Source organism: Typopeltis vanoorti, chromosome 15, assembly GCF_054136105.1.
Source record: "Typopeltis vanoorti isolate ZY-2024b chromosome 15, IOZ_Tvanoo_1.0, whole genome shotgun sequence".
Taxonomy (NCBI): domain Eukaryota; kingdom Metazoa; phylum Arthropoda; class Arachnida; order Uropygi; family Thelyphonidae; genus Typopeltis; species Typopeltis vanoorti.
This window is the reverse complement of record NC_143563.1, coordinates 23,212,301-23,226,110: the sequence shown is the minus strand read 5'-3', so window position 1 is coordinate 23,226,110 and position 13,810 is coordinate 23,212,301. Positions and strand designations below refer to the sequence as shown.

Here is a 13,810-nt window from a genome sequence, read left to right as displayed (position 1 = left end):
GGCTTGAAATGTGGAAAGTCAGCAGGAGTAGATGATATTCGACCAGAAATGCTGAAGTATGGTGGTATAAAAGTCTCAGAGTGGTTGCACTGCATAGTTCAAAAGGCCTGGACAGAAGGACGAATTCCCGATGATTAGAGTAGAGCTATCATAGTACCCATATATAAAAAGGGAAATAAAACAGAATGTGAGAATTACAGAGGTATTTCCCTACTGAAGTATTCCTGGTAAGATTTATGCAAGTATGCTTGAGAAACAGTTGAGAAGAATTGTGGAAGGAAAGCTTGATGAAGAACAAGCTGGATTTAGGCCAAATAGAGGCTGTCAGGATCCGATTTTCACTTTACAAAGAATAGTTGAGAAATCATGGGAATATAACAAAGATCTGTATTTAAGTTTTGTAGATCTGGAAAAGGCATATGAAAAGTGCCTAGAGAGAAGTTATTCAGTACGCTACAGTTATATGGTGCCAATGGGGCATTATATCAACCAATACTTAGTCTTTATTTGAGTTGTAAGTCAGCAGTTAGAATTGAAGGAAGTACAGGAAGATGGTTTAATGTTAAATCTGGTGTCAGTAAGGATGTACATTATCCCCTCTGTTATTCATTATCCATATGGATCACATTATGAAGGAAAGTGGTATTAAACATGATATCAAAATTGGAGATGTTTAATGTCAGCTCTTTGCTTTATGTGGATGAGGTTATACTTCTAAATAAATCTGCTACAAGTCTGCAAGATTTCCTGACTAAATTGAATAACTGTTGTAATAGATATGGTATGAAGGTCAGCAATAACAAGACAAAGACAATGAAAATAGGCAGAAGCATTGAAAATGTCAACTGTGTTGTGAATGCTATAATATACATATAAATAGCAGAAACAGTCAATAGTTAAATTAGCACTCAAAAAAGAAGTACAACAAGTTTGGAATATGTTAAAATCACTTCAAATTTTTAATAATATTAAAGTCTTAAATAAAATTTAATGAATTACTAATTTATTGTGATACCATGCACTGTCACAATATACTGATAAGGCAGAGGAAACCCAAACTCCCAAAAAATCCCATGTTGTGTATGCCTACTATACTATACTGTACATATAAATAACAGAGACAGCCAACAGTTTAATGAAAAATGAACTGAAGTATAATAGTAATTAAGAATGTTAAAATCACTTCAATTTTTTTAATAATGTTAAAATTGCAAATAAAAATTAATGAATTACTAACTCTAAAATATTTTTGTTCTCTGGCTTCAAGCTGTTCTTTAGAAAGAGAATAATCCCAAGGTGGACGTTTAGGTATCCCAAATTCTGATTCTACAAAGATTTCTTCAAAGCCCACTTCTAGAGCTTCCTTAGTATATACATGAAACAAATATTTCTAAATTATTTCTCAATATCACTGAAGTCATGTTACATGTGAATAAATTCAGAGCATTTATCATCTTTATATCCACTTTCAAAAAAAAAAAGTATTTTCAATTGGTTTAAATAATATCAAGACAAAATATATTATCATACTAATGCAGAAATAAAAATATTTCTCCCATGTGAATAATGTTTAATGCATAATGTCACATGACATTTCTAGAATGAATAGTAGCTTTTTTCCCCCTTTTGCATGGACAGTGGTAGGACTATGGAATGCACTGCCTGAGTGTAGACTGTGAATGAGTTTACAATTAAATTAAATTAACAAAGTAATTACATTAAATTAATTACTTAGTTGTTAGATACTTCATATTGTTTTAAATAATAATAATTTGGTTTTGAGAATACAATGGTTACAAAAAAATAAATAAATAAATAAATTAGAGTATGCCTCAACAACAACCATGGGTTTAATGCCCGTTGGTGTCTGATGCCATCTTGATAAGATTCTTCCACTGCATTTTATTTTGTGCAAGATGACCCAGTTTCTGTATAGAGTTTCTGCACCATTTGACGATGTCATCGCTCCATTCTCTGTTTGGGCTTCCTCTTTTGTTCTTTCCTTCAATCATTCCAAACAGCAACGTTTTTAATTTTCTCTCATCATTCATTCTACATATATAGCCAAATAGACATAGTTTCCATTTGATTATTTTCTGTATCAAGTTTTCTTTTGGTTGTATTCGTCTATAGATTTCCTCATTGTTCACTTTCTGGATCCAGCTTATCCTGAAGATCTTTCTATAGCATTTCCTCTTGAATGCGAATATCCTCCTTTCAGATTCTCTCAGGAGTACCCAGGCCTCACATCCATAGAGAATGCTGCTGAAGATACAGGTTTCTACAATGCGCAGTTTAGTGTGCATCTTTATAGCTCAGCTCTTCCATATTTGGTCCATGGCTTTTAAGATAGTGTTGCTCTGGCTATTGTAATTTTTACTGGGTCCAAGTCATGCATCATGTGACATCCAAGATATGTGAAGTGTTCCACATTTTCCAGTTGAAATCCTTCAACGGTAACTTTGTTCAGTAACTCCTGCTGTCCGAATATCATTGTTTTAGTTTTTTCAAAATTGACATTTCGATATCTTTTTCCTTCTGTGTATAGTGTTTGCAGTGTCCTTTCCAGCCTTGCTGCCTCTTCTTCAATCAGGATGATGTCATCTGCAAAGCAGAGGTAGTTAATTCTCATTTCATTTATTAAAATGCCTCTACCTTCTTCTTTGATCTTATCTAGTGTCCTTCCCAGATGTGTGATGAAGATGGTTGGTGATACTGGGTCCCCTTGTCTTGTGCCTTGACCAGTGGCAAACCAATCTCCAGTCACACCTGCTATCCTGACTGTTGCTTGTGCTTGGCTGTTTATATCTTTCAACAGGCGGATCAATTTATTGTCCACACCACAGGATTCCAAGAGCCCATGTTATATTTTGGTCAATATTATCAAATGCTTTTTGGAAGTCCACGGAACAATGGTATATCTTTTTGTTCTTTCTTTGAGATTTCTCTGCTATTAGTCTTAATGTGAGTATTTGTTGCACTGTACCTCGATCTTTTCGAAATCCGGCTTGCTCATCAGGAAGATGTCCCTCCATATGACCCTTCAGGTGTTCTGTATTAGTTGGCAGGCATACTCTTACAGAGTATGCCTGCCAACAGGAAATTATATCATTTATACTTTGAAAACAATTGTGGAAAAAAGGGATCAGCAATATGATGTAAAAATAAAAAGTAGATCATTAAAGTAAAAGTTGCATTATATACATGGATGAGCAGCAAACCAACAATTGCTGAGAAAAACAAAATAAATCATGTAATATCGTTACTTAGTGAAAACCTATCGTGATGAATACACATGCTGACATTTCAAAACAAATATCAGCTAGCAGGGAACAAAGTCCTCTCCCCCCATGCAATTTGAAAACAAAGTTTTAAATTCAATACACAAAATATGTAACAAATGCAGCAGGAAACATTTGGTAAGCTTCACATTATCATATGTTTCATCCTTGATAATATGAAGAGAAAGGTAGAAACAAAATGAATGAAAACCATTACAAATAAGCCATTTAATATAAAAAGAGCTTGTGTAAAGGATAAATCGAATTGTCTTGGTCCATAAATATTAGTAAGAATTCCCTTTCCAGTGTATGAAAAAGAACATGATAAAGATATGATAAAAGAATTCAGCATATTAAATCCATTTTTCTCTTTAAAGACTATAACTCTAAATTAATAGAGAAGATAATAAATAACAGTGGCCTATGTTGCTATCCCCAGTCTCCATGAAAAGACGTGCCTAGAATTTCTACTCTGTACAGTCAATGTTTATCAGAAAAATTAAATAGGATGCTATGGAAGAAAACCAAGACTATATAATACATTACTTACTTACTGTCCTCTTCCGTCGGGGATGGGTTGAGCCTTCCATGTTTCCACAACAACATCCAGGAGTCTCGGTTTCTTGAGTGGCTGTTGAGCTGTCTATATGTTTGTAATCCAGAGTTAACCTTTATTGTTGTTATGCATTTTGTTCTTGGTTTTCCTTTTTTTCTTTTATCTTGCATACAGAGCAAGGTAGTCTTTTTGATGGCATTCTCTCGACACGTACGTACGTACCAATGAAGTTGTCTTCTTTTGATCTTTTCGATTAATGATTCTGTATATTTTAGGTCGTGTCTTACAGTTTCATTTGTTTTCTTTTCTGTCCATTTTGTTTTATTTATTTTTCTGAGACATTTCATCTCGAAAGCCTCCAATTTTCATATCTCTGTCTTCTTAAGTGTCCAAGTTTCTGAAGCATATAGCTTCAGAAACTTCAGTGGGTATTATAATTGCATTATATAATTTTATTTTTAGAGGTTTGGAAATTTTTTTATTTTTCCATATTTTACCTAGCTTATTAAATGATGACCATGCAGTCAATATTCTATGTTTAATAGTGGTCATGGTATCTAGGTGTACTGTTATTACTGTTCCTAAATAGTTGAATTGTTTTACCTGTTCAATTGTCGATCCATTCAAGGAGAGGTATAGTTTTCCTTCGTTTTTTCCAATTATCAAGATTTTTGTTTCGTCTGTATTTATGGTCATGCTTTATTCTTCAGCCATATTGTTTATTTTGGTTATTAGATTCACCGTTTTTTCTTTTGTGTCTGCTATCATTACAATGCCATCTGCGTATTTTATGTTATTAAGGTTATAACCATTTAGGTTGACCCCTTTTTATACTTCCAAGGCCTTGATTAACCATATCCTCTAGATAGCTGTTAAAAAGGTATGGGGAGATGGGACATCCTTGAGCTACTTTACTGACATTTATTTTATCTGTTGTTATACTATTGAATTTAATTATTGCTTCTGTGAGACTGTAATATTTTTCTAAGAAGTTTAGGGTATCTTCATCGATTTACTTCTGTTTTAATATTCTTAATAAGGTTACTCTGTTTATTGAGTCGAATGCCTGTTTAAAATCTATAAAGTAGTAATACATATGGAGTTATAACAGTAAATAATGGAGAAAGTAGTCAAGGGAAAAATACATACAGGAATGGATTGATGAAAATGAGATACTGTATGGAGGACAGCATGGCTCTGTGAAGGATAGATCATGCCTCAGTAACTTGCTCAAGTTTTATAACACAGTGACGGCTGAACTGGATAAGGGTAATGGGTTTACAGTGATACTGCTGGACCTGGCTAAGGCATTTGACAGGATACCACATGGAATTGTAATCTGTAAACTACAACATATGGGAATGGATATAGGGTTAGTGAGATGGATAGGTGGCTGGTTGATGGAGAGATATCAGAGAGTAGTTTATTCAGGAGTAGAGTCCAAAAGACGTCCTGTGACTAGTGGTGTGCCGCAGGGTTCTGTTCTTGGACCACTGCTGTTTAATTTGTTCATTAATGATATAGGGAAGGATCTAAGAGGAACAGTTCATTTGTTCGCTGATGATGCAAAGTTGGGTAGGGCAATAGTGAATGCAGATGATGTCAAAATCTTGCTGGACGACTTGGATAGATTGGAGTTCTGGGCTAAGGAGAATGGATGTCAATTTAATGTGACAAAATGCAAGGTTATGCATTTTGGGGTGAAAAGATTAGAAGCAGTATACCACATTGGTGGAACTGTACTCCAGTAGATTGATGAGCCAGGTACTTGGGAGTGTTGGTGGATAGGGAGATGAAGTTTAGGGGGCACATTGCAAAAGTGGCTAAATCAGCTCATCGATTCACTTGGTTGTTGAAAAATACTTTGATGAGCAGAGACAAGCAAGTTATTGTACCTCTGTACAGAGCCTTGACAAGACTCATCTCGACTAATGTGCCCAGATTTGGTCACCTAGGTTTCTTCTTGATGGGGAGGAGGTGGAGAGGATCCAGAGGTGAGTGACCAATATAATAGCAGGTCTATGGAATGAACCTTATGAGAACAGGTTGAAGATTTGTGGGTTGCAGAAATTAGTTGAAAGGCGGAAAAGGGGAGATATGATTGAGACATACAAATTGCTAAAGGGTTTCTATAGGATTAATTCAGAGGATATTTTTGAGATCAGGACTGGTGGTGGGAGAACTAGGGGACACCTATGGAAGCTGGGAAAGAGTGTGGTTAGCAAGGGTGTTAGAGCTGGGTTCTTTACTTTTAGAGTGATAAATGAGTGGAATAAGCTGCCAGAGTCTGTTGTGGGAGCTATGACGGTGAGTGAGTTCAAGGCAAGGTATGATAGGTACTGCAAGAATGTCGTATAGTTGTGTGGACATGATGTTTAGAGCCTCCCTCGATGAGTCTAAGGACTCCCTGGAGTCATCCATAATAATAATAATATTTCTGTTATGTTCCCAGTATAATTCTGCTAGTCTTTGTATTATGAAGGTCTGATCCAATGTGGAGCGATTCTTTCTGAAGCCTGCCTGTTCTTCACTAAGAATGATCTCACATGTGCTCTTTATTCTGTTCTGTAAGATTCTTGTAAATATTTTGTAAGCATGGCTGAGTAATGTGATTGGTCTGTAGTTTTTATAATTTTTCTTATCACCTTTCTTGTAAATTGGTATGATAATTCCTGTTCTCCAATCTTCTGGTATTTCTCCTGTTTTAATGATTTTGTTGAAAAGTGTGGTAAGGAATTTTAAAGTTGATTGCTTTCCTTCTTTCCAGAGTTCTGATGGGATTTGGTCTATTCCTGGTACTTTGTCAGATTTCATTTGCTTTAGAGCATTCTCTACTTCTGATGGAAGGATCATTAATGTGTCATGTCTTGAGTTAGTGTGGGGCTTTGTTATTAGGTAGTTATTGCCATTCTTAAAGGGTTTCTTGGTAGTGTTCTATCTATATTGCTTTTATCGCATTTGGATTTCCTGTTCCTCGCCCTGATGGTTGATCATTGTTAGCGGTAGTGGTGAAAAGTTTTTTGTAATTTCTTTAATTGTGTTTGTAATGTTTTTGAGTTATGTTTTTATGCCTCATTGCATTTTTCTGCTTTTTTGTTTAGCCAGTTTTCTTTAGCCTGTCTGCAGAGTTTATCAATTTCATTTTTGAGTTGTTTGTATTTCTTCTTGTTTTCTTCACATTTTTCTAATATTTCAGATGTTATCCATTTATTATTGGGTATCTTATAAATTCCTAAAGTTTCCCTTGCCGAGTTAGTTAATATTTTTTTTCCTGTTTTCCAAAGGTTTTCAGTTTAATCTGTTTGAGTCCTATTTATTTCTTTAATTTTCCTAATGTAGTCTAAGCTTATTTGGTTATTTTTTTAACTTTTCCATGTGGAGTTTATCAATTCTATTTCTTTTATAGTTCACTTTGAATTTTATCCGCATTGTTGCAGAGAGGAGTTCATGGTCTGTATCCAGATCTAGGCTTTTGAGCATTCTTACGTTTTTGATTGAAGTTTTCCATTTACTTCTAATTAGGATATAATCTATACAATTTCGTATTTCTCTATCTGGTGAAGTCCAGGTGTATTTAAAACTAGGTCTATGGTAAAACATTGTGTTTGAGATGACAAGGTTGTTTACTTTGCAGAAATTGAGCATAGTTTCTCCCCTTTCGTTTTCGGTTCCAATTCAAAATTTCCCCATTGCACCTTTTAGCTCTTCTCTGAACGTTCCAATCTTAGCGTTGAAATCTCCGATTATGAGTAAGATGTCTCTGGAGTTTGTATCATCTATTTCTTTTTGGAGATCATTGTAGAATAGTTCGATGTCTTCTTCATTGTGACTTGCATCCGGTGCATAAATCTGGATAATCTTTATGTGTAGTCCTTTTAGTCTAATTCCTATTATTCTGGATGAGATAGTCTTAATATCTGTTACACTTGCAGTAAGATTTTGTTTTATAAGGATTGCAACTCCTTCTCTATGTACATTGTCTCTTCTTCCTGAATAGAATAATTTGCCCTCTGGTATGTTTAAGCATTCTTCTCCTGTCCAGTGAGTTTCTGAGATTCCTATGATATCCCACTTTATCCTTTTCAGATTCTCTTGTAGAATTTGGAGTTTTCCTGCTTTGTATAGAGATCTGATATTTACAGTAGCTATATATTTATCACATTTTGCTGACCACATAGAAGATTTCTCACCAACACTATGCGAGGCTCGTATTGGCGTGTCGGCTACCCCGTACGCGATAGTACGAGATGTATTCCCAGTGATCATGTAATCCATGGAAGTTTTTGGTATTGTAGTGTGGCTGGCTTGCCTTTCCTCTGCCACACCCTTTGGTCCATGGCTTCTTATTCTTTATTCGTTGCAACCCATTGGGGCTCCCTCATCCACCACCCAAGGGAAGCACCTGGTAGGAGTCTGGTCTCCGCCAAGAAATATATATATAATAATATTATATATATATACATATAATATTATATTAAATAGTATAAATATAATAGAATATATTTTATTAATATAATATATTAGAAGTCAATACCATGTCTTGCTCTGCATGTGAATTCTTCTGGTCACAAGATTCACTGGAACAAAACTAAAAGCCATTTTCTGCTAGAAAGATTGTCAAATAATGCTGTTAATCTCTATTACAGAAACTAAACAAACACAAATAATGACTGACTTTACCAGTTCAAGTAATGCTCATGAGCACTTAACAGAGTTGTATTATTTTTTAAAATCACTTTTATTTCTGTTAGACTCAAAGTAGTTTTGATCAAGTGCTTCTCCTTCATTAAAACATGAACACTACAATACAGCACCTGTTGACTACTTGTATATGAGACACACACACACACACACACACACACACACACACACACACACATATGACTTCTGCCAGCCTGGTTGGCTGAGTGATTAGTGTATCCGATCTCCAGTCAAAAGGCTGCGGGTTCGAATCCCGCTGTGGGCATGCATGTTGTGATCGTCTGTGAAAATACTAGTGGTGGTGGTCAGCGGTGGATGGCATTGGTGTAGATGATGAAGGTAGTTGTGACTGGTGGAGATGGAGAGTTAAAGAGTGGGTTCCCTCCCTCGATGAGTCTTTGAACTCCCTGGAGGTGTAATATAATAATAATAATAATATTTTCTACATTACCTCAACCTTGGTATCTCTTTCAGGTGTGGCTCCCACTGATGAGACCTCAATAAAGGTCAAAACCGGTCTGGGTAGTGGCCCTTCCCATTATGCATACTAAGGCAAGTGATATGAAGTCATTAGCCTCTATATGCAAGTAGCTCAGACGGGAATATATTTCACGTGCAAAACAATGTTTTGCTTCCTTGGGAAAAGGATTAAAATCAAGTATAAAATTTCTATATCTTTAACGTAATAAAGAAACAGAGTTTTTCATTCTGCACAACATTATTAAAAGTTTTTCCATATAACAATCTCACTTCATTTTATATTTTATAAAAAGAATATTTTTTGTTATTTGTGTATTCAAATTAGAATAACTTGATAAATTCTTTGCTTTTAACTTTTTTTTTTCCCAATTGCATAAATATCAGCTTAACAAACCTTGGGCAGTGACTCAAATGGTTTTCTGGCATCTTCTTTATTTTTCTGGATTTCCTCATTTGACTCCTTTTTGAACAATAAATGATACCTAAAAAAACACACACACACAAAAGCATATAACAGCGACATATATACTGTGATCACTTAAGGTATATGTTCATTTACAAAATTTTTCTATAAAATTATATAGTATTTCAGATCTGTCAATTTTTATACATTTTAGCATTTCAGCATACATTGAAAAAAAAAAAAAGGAATAAACTCACAAGATCTTCATAAAATATCAACCTTTTAAAAGATTTAGTAAAATGCAGTCAACTGTGGTGCAACGATGATTACTGAAGAAAGCTAGTAAAATGTAATGCAATCACAAGTAAGATTTTAGTGCAAAAATTGATAAGCTACTAAAATAAACACAAAAATCAAAGAGATACTACTCTCTCTCTCTCTGTGTGCGTGTATGTGTGTGTGTGTGTGTTATAATAACAGTTTCGATGTGGTATGCATTCTACCAAATTAATTTGAGGAGGTAATTTTGTAGAGCTAATTTTGAAGAGTTGATTTTGTTGCAAATGTCAAAGCCCTTCCTTCTGATAAGCACAGTAAGCTCTGTTGCAAATGTATTATCATCATCATTCTCTGGTATATATCTTCATGTTGTATGATAGCCCCACACAATATTTCATGACTAATTTCTCCATCACCAGCTTTCCTCCAAATCAGTCTATTATTTGCTAGGTTCTGCCAATATGATTAGTCGTCTCCTAACTGCATCTTTGTTTTTCTCTGGATCTTATTCCCATCATGTCCTCAAAAAAAAAATTTTTTTTTAATCTTTCACATCCTATTCTGGTTATAGTGGACAGCACATCTGCTCTTCAACAAACAGGTTATAGATCCCAACCCCATTTTCACAAACATATATGGAGGTTTGTGAATAGCTTTAAGGTGGGAGATGAATTTTATTACCTATTGTCAAACCCCATTTTCACAAACATACATATCCCAGTGTGAATGTGTATGGTTGTAAATAGCTTTAGGTGGGAGATGAATCCTAGTGTCAGATCACCACCCTATTTAGTGGAGACTTGAAATGACTTAAAAAAGTTCCATGTTTGGTCTATAATACTTGGATTATCTAATCCACAACCAACCCATCATATAAATGTATGATAGATTTACAACCTTAGATAAATAGTGCTCACATATTTCTTGAATATTAATAATGACAAGTATCGTTTCTCAGATTTTCCTTTTTAAATCAGTGCCACTGATGTCATCTTTAAAATTCCCTAATTTTCCTTAGTATTCTAAATATCGATAGTATCCAGTTTTTGACCGACTAATTATTCTAACACATATGATCCCAGGATTTGATTAAAAGTCCATGCTAGAAAACCAGGTGGAGACTTCTATAGCCTTTTAAGGAATGCAAGGAACTAAAGAGGACTGCTGGCTTAATGTCAAGAGAAAGTAGCTGATCAAAGGCTGCAAGGGATGAGTCATTAATCAGCCAAACTATCCTATTTCTGAACAGCATCAAGAATTTTTAGGAAAGTCTTAGGTGCAACATCCCAAACATCAGAGCATTATTCCAAGGTTGATCAGCTTGGGATTTATATGAAGTAACTGGTCAGAAGAGAAGTACTGTCTTGAGCACAAAAAGATGACAAATTTTTTGGAAGTTGATGAGGCTACAGAAGCAATATGATTATGCCAGGAAAGGTTTGAAGTAACTGAAGTAAGATTCAGTCCAAGAAGAGAAATATGGCTGAGCTAAGCATTAATTTATTATTCATCTTACAGATCAAGAAATTAATGATTAAAACTATATGACAGTTTGGTTAACCAATCAACAGCACTATTTGGGAGTAAGTGCAAGTTCCTGAAGCCTCCAGGAAAGGAGTGTGTGAGGCAGACATCAGTGAATTGATGCATAGTCTGCACAATGCATCCACTGTTCTTTCAATTTCACTATGGGGACTAGTATCTTGAAGGTCAAGTCATCAGCAAAAACTATGAATAGGGTTGCAGTCTCTGAGAGCAGGTCATTTATATAAATCAGGAAGTGGGTGAGTGAAATGACAGAGCCCTTAGGGACATCTGCATTAACAAGAAACTCAGGGAAATCTGAAGAACTATTCACCATTACACATAGGAATTAATCTGAGACAAAACTGGAAATGCAGTTACATAAGGACGAAGGCAACCTATATGATGGTAATTTGTTGAGAAGTCCTCGATGCCATACCACACCAAAAGCCTTGGAGTATAACAGCACAGGTTTCCCCAAACCTTTCCAAGGAATGAGTCCAGAGGTGGGTGATATAGGCTAGGAGATCTCCTGTGGATCTAGACTGGCAAAATCTATACTAGTGGTCACTAATTAGATGGCAGTTCTCCAAGTGTCGAAGAAGCTGAATGTTGATAATCAGACATTCAGCATCAGGCCGAATCAGTAGAAAGATTTAGTATTTGGCCAGTCGAAGCAGAAGAATTCTTTTTATATGGATATAACAAACTCAATCAATAGAGAAAAGCCTCTCCTTTTCTTACAACAGTTTAAATAGAAGGGTTTCCAACTCTAATGAGTAAACTTATTCTGCAGTAGAATTTCTCAGAAAATTTCTTTTGGCTCTAGCTACCAGCTTATCGGTTTATTCTTTGAAGAGTTTTTTCAGAAGTTGGAAATACTTATGAAGAAAACACACATATGCTACTCCAAAAAATGCTGAAAAATTAATTTTCCTACATCAATTTATCACAAATTCATTTTGATTTAAAAAAAAAATCAGCTAATGCCTTTTTATTTCTGTATAGGAAGTAGGCGAGGCCAATTTAGCCCTATCTAACCTTTTGAGACTGAGTGGGCAGTTCAATCTCCACTGGTACCCAATCAGAGATAGCTGGCCCAAGGCTATCACTAATTAAGCAGCATGTAGTGAAGAGAGACAGCTCAACAAGTGTCGCCATCTTGTGGTCCCTAACCCTCACACAATATATTTAATGTCTAAGATAATGTGGGTTCTATAGTTGATTTTCTTGAGTTTATGGGAAGAAAAACCCAAGTTTCCGGGAGAAAAAACCCACTTGCCCATGCCTTTCTCCGTATTTGTTATTTGAACAAATAAGCGCAATATTTTGTTCTGATTTTTATGCTGTATTGTTTTTTAAATGGACGTGGGTAGAAGGAACGACAGGATCATGCAAATGAAATTGGGTCTAGGAGAAGAGCGGGTGGTCGTATTATGTGTATATGCCCCGCAAGTTGGTTGTACAGCAGAGGAAAAAGATGAGTTCTGGAATGTGTTAGATGAAGAAATGAGGGAATTGGAAGAAAATGAGATGGTGATTGTCGGAGGAGACTTGAACGGGCACATAGGAAGACAGAATAGAGACTGTGAAAGGGTGCATAGTGGCCACGGAGTGGGAATGATGAACCAGGAAGGAGAGAGGGTTGTGGACTTTACAGTAGCGTTTGATCTGGCAATTGTGAACTCGTTTTTCTTCAAGAGGGAAGAACATTTGATAACAATTAGAAGTGGTAACAACAGCTCACAAATTGACTACATTTTGACTAGAAGAAAACATCTTAAGGTTGTGACAAATTGTAAAGTAATTCCAACAGATCAAGTAGCACAACAACACCGACTGCTGTGCGCAGACTTTAAAATAAGATTGAAGATAAGAACTTCTGGTTGCCATGGGATGAAGACAATTAAGTGGTTTTGCTTAAAAGAGGAGAGTGTGAGGAATCGTTTTAGGGAGAGAGTGTTAGAGAGGATTTTGGATGGACTGGAAAGTGTACAAGATTGGTGGAAACATAATTCAAAAGTAATCCTGAGCTGTGCAATCGAGGTGCTTGGTGAGACATCTGGAAAGATTAGAGAGCAGAAGTGGTGGAATAATGACATACAAGTGGCAGTGACAGCTAAGAGGAAGGCAAAGCAGAAGTGGGATGAGTCAAGAGCGGAAGAGGACAGAGAGGTGTACAAAGAGAGAAAGCAAGAAGCCAAGAGAGTTGTGGCACAGGTGAAGGCCATGGCATATCAAGATCTGTATGATCAATTAGAAACAAAGGAAGGACAGAGAAAAATTTACCAACTAGCGAAATTTAGAAATAAAGCAGGTAAGGACATCTTACATGTGAGGCAGATCAAAGATGCTGAAGGAAGAGTATTATGGAGGGATGTGGACATAAGAAACAGATGAAAATTATACTTTGAGGGACTTTTGAATGAGGAAAATGCAAGGACTCACAGAGGAGATGGTGCAGAACATCAGTAGAATGGAAGTGACGGAGGCCATGAAGAGGATGAGGAATGGAAAAGTGGTGGGCCCCGACAGAATTCCAGTGGAGGCATGGAAGGCACTGGGGGAAGAGGGAATTGACCTGCT

At 35.9% G+C, this 13,810-nt stretch overlaps 1 protein-coding gene across 2 annotated transcripts in view; it reads right to left on the bottom strand.

The window, feature by feature from the left end:
* The window catches only part of Ns4 (Nucleostemin 4), a 186,507-nt gene that overhangs the window by 135,900 nt on the left and 36,797 nt on the right, over positions 1-13,810 (bottom strand). Inside the window, exons 4-5 of one of the 2 annotated variants that reach the window (XM_090404747.1) lie at positions 9,413-9,500; positions 1,238-1,363 (exon numbers count right to left, since the gene is read on the bottom strand). In XM_090404747.1, coding sequence (XP_090260873.1) covers positions 1,238-1,363; positions 9,413-9,500 — 214 coding nt within the window. The remainder of the gene's footprint in view (positions 1-1,237; positions 1,364-9,412; positions 9,501-13,810) is intronic. The other variant, XM_090404748.1, reaches the window with a different exon arrangement.